Source organism: Cyprinodon variegatus, unplaced genomic scaffold, assembly GCF_000732505.1.
Source record: "Cyprinodon variegatus isolate N-32 unplaced genomic scaffold, C_variegatus-1.0 Scaffold232, whole genome shotgun sequence".
NCBI classification, from domain to species: domain Eukaryota; kingdom Metazoa; phylum Chordata; class Actinopteri; order Cyprinodontiformes; family Cyprinodontidae; genus Cyprinodon; species Cyprinodon variegatus.
In genome coordinates this window covers 934,634-944,705 of record NW_015150685.1, presented here as the reverse complement: position 1 = coordinate 944,705, position 10,072 = coordinate 934,634, and the positions used below count along the sequence as shown (strand labels likewise).

At 39.0% G+C, this 10,072-nt stretch overlaps 1 protein-coding gene across 1 annotated transcript in view; it reads left to right on the top strand.

The window, feature by feature from the left end:
- The first annotated feature begins 3,405 nt into the window (after positions 1-3,405).
- The window catches only part of LOC107088913 (cadherin-4-like), a 37,237-nt gene continuing 30,570 nt past the window's right edge, over positions 3,406-10,072 (top strand). Inside the window, exons 1-5 of the mRNA XM_015381378.1 lie at positions 3,406-3,528; positions 5,802-5,890; positions 7,247-7,399; positions 7,975-8,115; positions 9,416-9,571. Of these exons, the coding sequence (XP_015236864.1) occupies positions 3,513-3,528; positions 5,802-5,890; positions 7,247-7,399; positions 7,975-8,115; positions 9,416-9,571 (555 nt within the window). The 5' untranslated portion in view covers positions 3,406-3,512. The remainder of the gene's footprint in view (positions 3,529-5,801; positions 5,891-7,246; positions 7,400-7,974; positions 8,116-9,415; positions 9,572-10,072) is intronic.

Here is a 10,072-nt window from a genome sequence, read left to right as displayed (position 1 = left end):
AAATATCAGTAACTGTTATTTATTGCTGCTTTTTCAATTCAATTCATTTTAGTTTATTTCAAAGTTTTCTATCTAAGGAAAACCAGTTGATTGCATCGACTCATTGACTCTTCAGCAATCCCCCACACTAAGCACTTGTAGCGACAATGGAGAGGAAAAAGTCCCCTTTAACAAGAAGAAACCTCGAGCAGAATCCTTTTTTAGTTCTTTCTTACCAAACATTTCATGACAATTATAACTTGGGTCAATAATAATAATAATAGTGCATGTCCCTGATTGCGTTTCTGTGATTTTAGGGGGTTTCACTTAATCAGAATCAGAATTACATTATTAATCCCTTGGGGGAAATTCTTTTCCTGCAGAGCAACTGTTTACAGAAGATAGAAAAATATGATCGTAAGTAAAATAGAACAAAATAGAGTAAATTAGACATAATAAAATAAGTAAAATTAGTAAGAATACACTCCTAACAGTAAAATGACACCCTTCCAATATAAACACTGTAAAATAAGATAAGGATAAGAATGACCAAAGGCAGGAATGATGTCCTGTGGTGCAGCTTGGTGAAATGAGTCTCTGACTGAAGCTGCTTCTGTGGGCGACCAGCGGACTTCTGTCTTGACTGTCTCAGATGTCTTATCTAAACATAAAAAAGATTGCATAACATCCTCTGCATTCTAACAGGTTTGCACAGAAGCCCAATAATTACCTGTTCATTTAAATGTGGTCAGTCATGATTTTATGCCTATAGAATAAAAGAAAAATATCCTTAATAACAAAGGGCTGTTACTCCCATAGACATAATATAAGAGTAAACCCCGCATTGACTGTCGCGGCGCAGGAATTAGGGGTGCCATCTTGGGGAGGTCGACCTGCTACCCTAACCTGCTGCTTTAAGCAGAACAGAAGAAGGATGCCTCAACACTGTGACAGATTTTTTTCTAAATCAACAGGTTGTTAACATCAGACCTCGAGGGATAACTTCATGAAGTCATCAGAGCTTTGGAAGACATTACTAAATAAACAGCAGATATACACTACATAGAATAGAAACTCCCTTTGTTGTCCCACAGTGGGTAAATTGTGGCATTCCAGCCGCAAAAGATTACAGCACAAGTGGTGACACAAATTTATTAAGTACCTTATAATGTGCATAAAAATAATCGAACAATTGACAGAGTAAAAAAATAAATAAATACGATCCAGTTTGTTCAGCACTTAAAAAAAACACAGCTGACCAAAATGCTGTAAATAAAAATAAATGAATAAAACATAAACACTATAAATAAAAACACAAAACAGCCAAAACATGTAAATACTGCGCATCTGAAGAATTGTTTGAAAATGTTACAGTATTTAACAATATTTTTTACAGTATATAAATATATATAAATAAATATATATATATTTATATATAGATATTAGTAACAGATATGTGTATATATATATATATATATTTGAGGATACCTGTATAAATATGTTTCTGTATATAGTAAAAAAAAAAAACACAAAGAATATTAAATAAACTGAACTACTTTTGTGTTTTCAGCAAAAAAAACAAAAAACTAAACAGTGAAAATAGGTTTGATATTCAGAGAGTTAAAGTTGATTAAAACTGATCCTGTTCCTGCTCAAAAAATACACCGACCGGATGGGTCGACCGCCCCAAGATGGCGCCACCAAATCACGTCGGTGCTCATAGAAAAAAGCGGTTGCTGCGATGTCTACTCTTATATTATATCTAATGTTATTCCATTCCAAGCGTGTTTTGTCCTTTTTGGCCATAATGAGCAGATCTAAATAGACATGTACGCCATCTGCTGGCAGTACTGCAGAACTACCAGAAATACAGATTATGACAAATGATGCAGCTGCTANCATAATGAGCAGATCTAAATAGACATGTACGCCATCTGCTGGCAGTACTGCAGAACTACCAGAAATACAGATTATGACAAATGATGCAGCTGCTAAACGGCCATCCTGGAAGGCCTCATGATAAGCTGCAAAGAAGCAAGGAGCATCAAGGTCAGAAATATTCCTGAATTTAATCTGATCCTCAATAGTGTTTTGGATTCTAGTAGCTGCCCCCTTCCCTCCAGCTCTCTTTATTTCAAATTGGACAGTAAACATCAAAGGTGTTATGGAACAACATCCAAATACCTTTGTAACTTTACTTCAGTAGAAATGTTTTCTATCGATACTTTACTGCAGTAATTATTCTTTATACAACTTTTCATTTCCTACTCCTTACAATTTAAAAAGGGACTCATTTGTTTTGTTTCATTTCAGCTCATTTTCATTATGTCCTGTTGGTATTTAAAAAAATAAAGATCATCAAAATAATCAGTTTAATTCAGACACTCAATTTATTTGTGGTTAGACTCAGTGCTGCCCCAAGTTGTTTTTCACCACATACCAAAATAAATATAATTTACTGTTACCATTAGTTAAAAAGCTAAGAAAATATAGTATAAGGATGTTATCATCCAAAATTGTTGAAAAATGTTCCTTTTAAATAAAAAAATAGAAACAGAAAATGATCTTACAATGTAGAAATTCACTCTCTGCATTTAACTCATCTCCTTGGGGAGCAGTGGGCTGCCACAGTATGGAGTTAAGGGTCTTGCTCAGGGACCCAGAGTGCAGGCTATGGGGTTCTTGCAACCTTCTCAGAGCACAGACAAACTGCTCTAATCCACTAGACCAACACTCCCTGCCAGGGTGGTGAAGTAATGCTTTTTAAACAGTAGGATTTATACTAGAGTAATAAACATCAATACTTTGGAAACCTCTGGGTACCATCGTACGAATTATATACAGCACTAACTCCTCAGTCAACATAAGTAAATGACAGTAGCATTGGTATCATTAATATTTTTATTAATGTTATTAATGCTCACATTCATTAACTTTGCAGTGACATCTGAATGCATCCACATCTTTAGCTTCCCCTACATTCATACCACTCAGACTGCTGGGAGCTCCACACTCACTGGCTCCATTGCTTTCCAGTTAGACACGTACACTGCATCATAACTCTGGACATATCTCAACTTCTGCCTGTGTTTTGAATGGTTAGAGTGTCAGTTTTGGGCCCCCCTCTGTGCTGGGCCTGGGACAATTGACCCGTTTGTCCCCCCTGTCGGTGGGTGTGAGTACGAGCGACTGCCCTATTAATTTGAAGAGTCGTATTTTGTGATTATCCCTTTAAGTTTGGCAGCAAGGAGGAGGACCATCTGGTCTAAAATGATAACGGCACTATAAAAAAAATCACGTTATCACAGAAAAGTGATCAACACAAAAAATAAAACCTGCACCAAAACACAAAAAGTGGAGTCAAAGAGTTTTATATAAATTAATTCACACTCTAAGGGGTGCACTTTTGTAAAAAACCTGTTTTTCTTCTACAGGCTTTACCAGTGCAGCTGACTGAAGAACCATACAATGACATCTGCTTTGAATCCAAATTACTTACTTTCACGGTTACTGAAAAGGTTCTGAAACCAGGCATGATACTTGGAAAAGGTGAGAAGGAGTCTTTTATTCTTTGGTTTGGCCCAGCTAGCAGTTATATTCTACTTAAAGATCTAAGGATAATTACGTATATCTCCAGTAATACCTGCTGATGTCCCCTTATGGGAAAGACAGATATTTTATTCTTTCTCTTGTATTCTCATAGAACATCTTTTTTTGGATTCACCTGCATTTGGCAGCAGATGGGGATTTACCATTAGGGAATACTAGCCCCAAGTTCCTGGGGCCCCATACTACTTCTTTTACATGTATGGTTAATACAACTATTCCTTATTTGTGCACATTAATTATGTTTTTGATAAAAATCCTTTTTGCTAAAATGCCATCAGAACCCTTATAGTAGTAGTGGCAGTCCACCGCTTAAGAAGTCCCTTAGTAACGAGCCAACCAGCCACAGGTGTGTGGGAGGACCAACGAGCACAGGGTGCCACCTGGTGGTGGAGGGGAAAAACACAAAAGCACAACCCACACAGACTGGATTCCTAACAAAATTTAGTTTAAGTAAACTTAAGCACACCGCAATCAGCTGTAATCAGGGCTGTCAGGCGACACAGGCTATGAGGGTCAAAAAAAGAAAAAAGGAAGAATAATAAATATGCATATAAATACAATAATTGCACATAACTAATTAACTTGATATCAATTCAATTCAGTTCTTTTCTATAGCGCCAATTCACAACACATGTCATCTCAAGGCACTTTAGTTCACCAGATCAAACAGTCAAATTGATTCAGTTTTCTATCTAAGGAAAACCATTTGATTGCATCGACTCATTGACTCACAGGCAATCCCTAACACTAAGCATGCTTGTAGCGACAGTGGAGAGGAAAAACTCCCTTTTAACAGGAAGAAACCTCCAGCAGAACCAGGCTCAGTGTGAGCACCCATCTGCTGAGGCCGACTGAGGTTTAAGGAGAAAGAAGCAGAGATACAAAAGGCAACTGTCAATCAGCTCCACAGGCGGCCACATCCAGGAAACACACAGCCAGGCAAACGAGCTCCGAGACAGCTCCCATGCCAGAGGATGAGGAGAGCACGTCCAGTTAGTTACAGTCAGAGAAACAGGACTGCACTGAAAAACAGGCTGATCTCCAACATCTATAAACAAAGGTGTTGATGGCAGCAGCACAGCTGATAATTCTCTCCAGGATCTAGTCACAGCCAAACAGGAACAGACAAGGTGAAGCTACTATGAGAAAAAGCAGAGAGAGCAGAATGTTACAGATGAAACTAATAGATTCTGCAGAGTGGGAGAATAGAGATAGAATGAAACAGAATGATGAAATGGGGGTCCTTATGTCCTCCGCCAGTCTAAGCCTATAGCAGCATAACTACAGAGATAGATAACGATAACCTGAGCCTCTCTAACTATGAGCTTTATCAAAAAGGAAAGTTTAAGCCTACCCGAAAAGTAGACAGGGTTTCTGCCTCATGGCCTAAATCTGGTAGTTGGTTCCACAGGAGAGGAGCCTGATCAATAACAGAATTGATTCCAAAATTCTTATATTTGTTTCTAAATGCGGGAATGGCCTTGCACCACTGCGTTTATTAGACTTGATTCATCCTAATCAGCCTACTGTACATAGTAAGCGTATCAACTGCTCTTGGCTGTTCCAAGGTTGAGGCTGAAATTTTGATCTTTGCTGTAGCACCTCTATGTTGTGAAACAAGTTGGCCAGATTGCCCAATGGCCCAATGGCCAGACCCACCTTGGTAGAGATCCTTTTAAATTAGATACTTGGCTTCTAGCTTACTTATCTTCAACGTCTCTCAGCTGATTTCACCCCCAACTCTCTGCCTTTAATCCTCATTGCTGGATTCATACTGCATGAAATTTAAAACTCAGAAGCTGCCTGCTAATCTTATTATTATTGTATGTGCGTGTGACCATTGGGAGCATAGCTAGATCTATAGTTACCATTGAGCTAGCCCACCAAGCAAAAATTGGTTGAAAAGACGTTGAAAAGATGATATGACTTACGTCTACGCGACGTCTATATTCAGTTGAAAAGTGAAAGGTGAACAGCTTTAAATTCAGATTGTTGAAAAGACGTCAAAAACTGGTCTTGTAATGTCTTTTCACCGTCTATTATTGGTATAAAGTGAGACAAAATCAGACCGACCAAACAGCCCAATTTTTCAACAACTATTTCTGGAATAAATCAAGATGTAGATGTCTGCTGCACATTAGAGCAATGAAGAGTTGATTTGAACAATGCAAAAGCTTTAAAGGGAACAGCTAACGTTTTTCCTTCTGTTTCAGTGGACCACTCCGATTGCACTGACATCATGATAACTGGTTCCATCTCTAATGATTTCACTTTCATGGCTAAACAGGACGGGATATTAAGGGTAAGGAATGTTTCATAAATTACAAATGCTCATGTGAAAATGAATTAAGAATTTCCTCTATCTGGGTGACATGGTTTGTTTGACCAAACCTCAGTATTTAAAGCCCATTACAAACCAGTATCAAATTTAATCAGTTAATCAGTTTAAGGTTTAACTTTGATTACTGGACTAGGGTTTATTCACAGGAAAGTACAAACGGATGAAAGAAACAAACAGGACAATAGTTCATAATTTTATATTTTATTTGACTCACACAGAGAAAGGGCCATCAATATGTCTATGTTCCTATGTTCCCCTTGGAAGACAGCTGCTCTTAGTTTCGCATGTCAGTTATGAGGGATTGTTGTAGAATCAATAGGTGCTTTACCATAACAATTGTGGACAAAAACATGTTGACATTCTACTTATAAGCAACAGCTGTAAGCAACAGCAACAGCCTAACTATAGTCTAAGGCAGCCCCTAGTAGAACTGATAAGGAATGCAAAAACACCAACCATAGCAACACTATAGATCCAGACTCCAACACCCCTAACAATGGTCTCCTCCAGGTGGCCCAGTTGAAAATGTTCAAGTTCCGTTTGTGAGACATGGGCTGTGTCCAACACCAGCTGTAACCCCTGAATAACTCCATCACTATACAGAGCGGGGACAATACAGTGGACTTTATAGAGAACTCAGTTAACTGACTGTTCAGACAGAAGATCACTACTTTTTGCATCCCATTTGTCATGTAACTCCGCCTCCCCAGATGGTGCCTGCACCATCTTTGTTATTTTTGTGCAGCGACAGCCGTAGGCGACAGCGGGGCGCTGTGACAATATAATCCAATGATGCTTGGTGAGGAGAGCTCACGATGGAGATAATCCATTTTGTTATCCAGTGAGCGGACATTGGAGAGCAGGATTAATGGGATCAGTTGTCTGTGGGGAATCTTATTTGCCGTTAGCCTACCTCTGCAGCCCCTCTTTTGCCTCCTCGCACTTTGCTCTCTCCGGCCCAAACCCTAGCCAGCCTGGTCCCTGGGCCCACTGTATTGTTTACATCTGTCCCAAGCAACTGTCAACATTGGCTGTATTTAAGAGTCCAGAAACAAAATTTAGTGACCGAAGCTCAAGCAGGCACTGGCAGTCGTAGATGCAAGATTGATGCCTTATTTGCAGAGTTCTAAGCTGGGTATTTTGTGGAGTTGTCAATACATGTATCAAGCCACTGCCTACAGGTGCAGCCATGTTCCTGATTCTTACCAAAATTTGGACTTTGCAACTCGGAGTCAGAACCTCTTGAGGCCTGGAAGAGTTTTGAATCCTTATCTGGTGTTATCCTGTGCTGATGTTACTATGGTGTTTCTCATCCAGGTAACATCTGAAGTCGTTCTTCATGAGGGCCATCGGGACTTCTCTATCTACTCGTTGGGTTCAGAGGCTCAGTGGATCATTACTTTAGCCAGGGTGGTGTATGATGGCCATAATCACAATATGACCACTGAGGTGGACGCTACCAAAGAACCGGTAGGTGTCGATATGGGCCAGAAAATGTAATTTTTTATTGTTGAGAATAGTTCTTCTGATTTACCTTAAGAAAGCTCACATTACCACGGATCTCTGCTTTTTGTATTTGTTAAACTAATTCAGTGATATTTTCTGTGAAACACTGCCACCTTGTGGCTGGATTTAGCATTTACTGTTACCACATGGCTATCGGTGCTGAGCTGACATTCCTTCTTTCTTTACTAAAATACTTTTGTGAGAGCTTGAGATATTAACCTGCTACAACTCATATTGAACTCATATTAGGAGTTTCCTCTCTAAAGGCATTTTTAGTCTTTTAACTTCTGTCAGTGAGCCCCAGGGCAGCTGTGGCTACAATGTAGCGTGCCACCATCAGCGTGTGAGTGTGAATGGGTGAATGACGCAATGTAGTGTAAAGCGCTTTAGTCAAGTCCTCTGGCTTAAAAAAGCAATATATTAGTACTAGGCCATTTACTATTTAAATTTAACATTGGAGGTACATTTGTTGTTGTTGTTAATTCTGGAAGCCATTTACAGTTTCTGTAGCTTACTGAAAAAAATCTATGTTTTATTAGGATACAGGATATCCGCAGGTTCCCATCCTGGATTTCCCCAAATCTAATGGAGGGCTGAAGAGGAGGAAGAGACACTGGGCTATGCCTCCAATAAGTGTTTCTGAGAATCAGAGAGGACCATATCCCATGCATCTTGTTCAGGTGAGATGAACTGAACCATAAAAATGGCATCCAGGCAATAATTAAAAAAAAAAAATCTATTATCATACCTTGTATTTTTAAGGTGTATACAGATTTATGTTTCCATTCTACCATTGGTGAGTTTACCAAAGCTGAATTCTACTCCCTTGAATAACTAAATTATTTGCTGAATTGTTTGCTAAAATTAGTAATAGTAATAAACACCACCTATGCACGATGATCAATGCTACACTTTAAACGGAAATGTTCATTTTACTGTCATAAGCTCTAAGCAACGTAATTTTGTTTCGTATACCGTCGGTGTGCTGGTTAGGATTCTCAGTTATCCAGGTCATAGTCATTCTCAAAAAAACTAAAAAAAAATAAAACCAATAGACTTGACTGTTTTCCAAGTTTGAAGACGCTTCCCCTTCCAACCAGGGAACTTTTTCAATTCAGAATGTCAGAAGTAGCATTGAGTTCCAAGCTTTATAGAGTAGCCCAACAAAGCCTTGTTTTGGCTTAGAAAAGATGCAATTGAACTGGAAGAACAGGTCTGCCTCTTAGTAGTAAGGGTTGTTGAGGTCTGTGTTAACCTGCAATACCTGATACTGGTATATGCCCCTGAAAAGGGGTGAGTTGTTAGGGGAATTGTTGTCCTACTGACCAGGTGAGAGGTTTCTGTCCCCTGTTTGGTGAAGAGGATTATGAAAGAGGGAAGGAATCAACTGTATCGCTGCATTGTAGGTTTTTGAAAGCTGAAACCTGAGTCCACCTCCTGTGTGTAAGATTGATTTTTCTGTTTTAACATAAATGGCTTCCTTCACAACCCTTTCAAACCGTCTTCTTTGTCCAAAATGTGAACATTCTTGTCCTCAAATGAATGTCTTTTGTCCATAAGGTGTAGATGTACCGCCTAGCTTTCTGGAGGAGATAGCTTTCCTGTGTTGGGCCATGCGTCTGTGGAGAGGTTGTTTGGTTTCTCCAATATAAAGATCACTGCATTGAACTGCATACACCACCCCAATCATATTTGGTCTAGGACAGAGGCATAGACCAGTATCTGGTATTGCAGGCTAACAAAGACTATAACGACCCCTACTGCTAAGGGGCAGACCTGTTTTTCCCGTTCAATTGCAGGTGAACACTCTGTGTATACGAAATGACACTAAAATTTGTCAAAGTCTAAAATCCTTTAGCCAGGGAGCTGTTTTAGGTTACAGTTAGTCCTAGCTGTTGGTGCTGTCACCTACATTAATGCCTCCCTTTAAGTTATTTTCTAGGTTTAAAACTTTTCTCATGCATGTTTCGTTCTGTCCAGATACGCTCTAATGTAGATAAGTCAAAGACGATCCATTACAGCATCACTGGTCCCGGAGCAGATCAGCCTCCCAATAATCTTTTCACCATGGACAGGGAGACTGGTAATCTGTATGTCACACAGAAACTGGACAGAGAGGAACAGGCGGAATACAAGGTAACTAGTTTTCTTTTCAATGCTGCTTTAAAAGATAAAGTTATTATTAATTGGAACAATTAACAACACCGAGCTTTAAACAGAACCCACAAAACATACTTGTTAATAAAATTAAATGTTCCTTTCTATAGCTTGTGGTTCATACTGTGGCAGAGGGAAGTTCTGGAAATGCAGAAGATCCTATGGAAATAATAATCAGAGTGATCGACCAGAATGACAACAAACCCGTTTTTAATCAGACTACCTATGAGGCAGAGGTTCCTGAGGCCTCACCAAAAGGTAAAGTAACCGGTTTCAGGAAGTGAACCCACAAAGAGGGAATTGTGCTATTTTTTACTAGAGTAAATCAGATACTAATACACAACACACTTAAAGCTACAGTGTGTAATAATTACAGGGATATATAGTCAGAAATGTAATATATTATACATAACTATGTTATTTTATCATCATCTACGAGCTCAGCCTCTTAACCTTAATATTTGCGTTGCCTTAGAATTC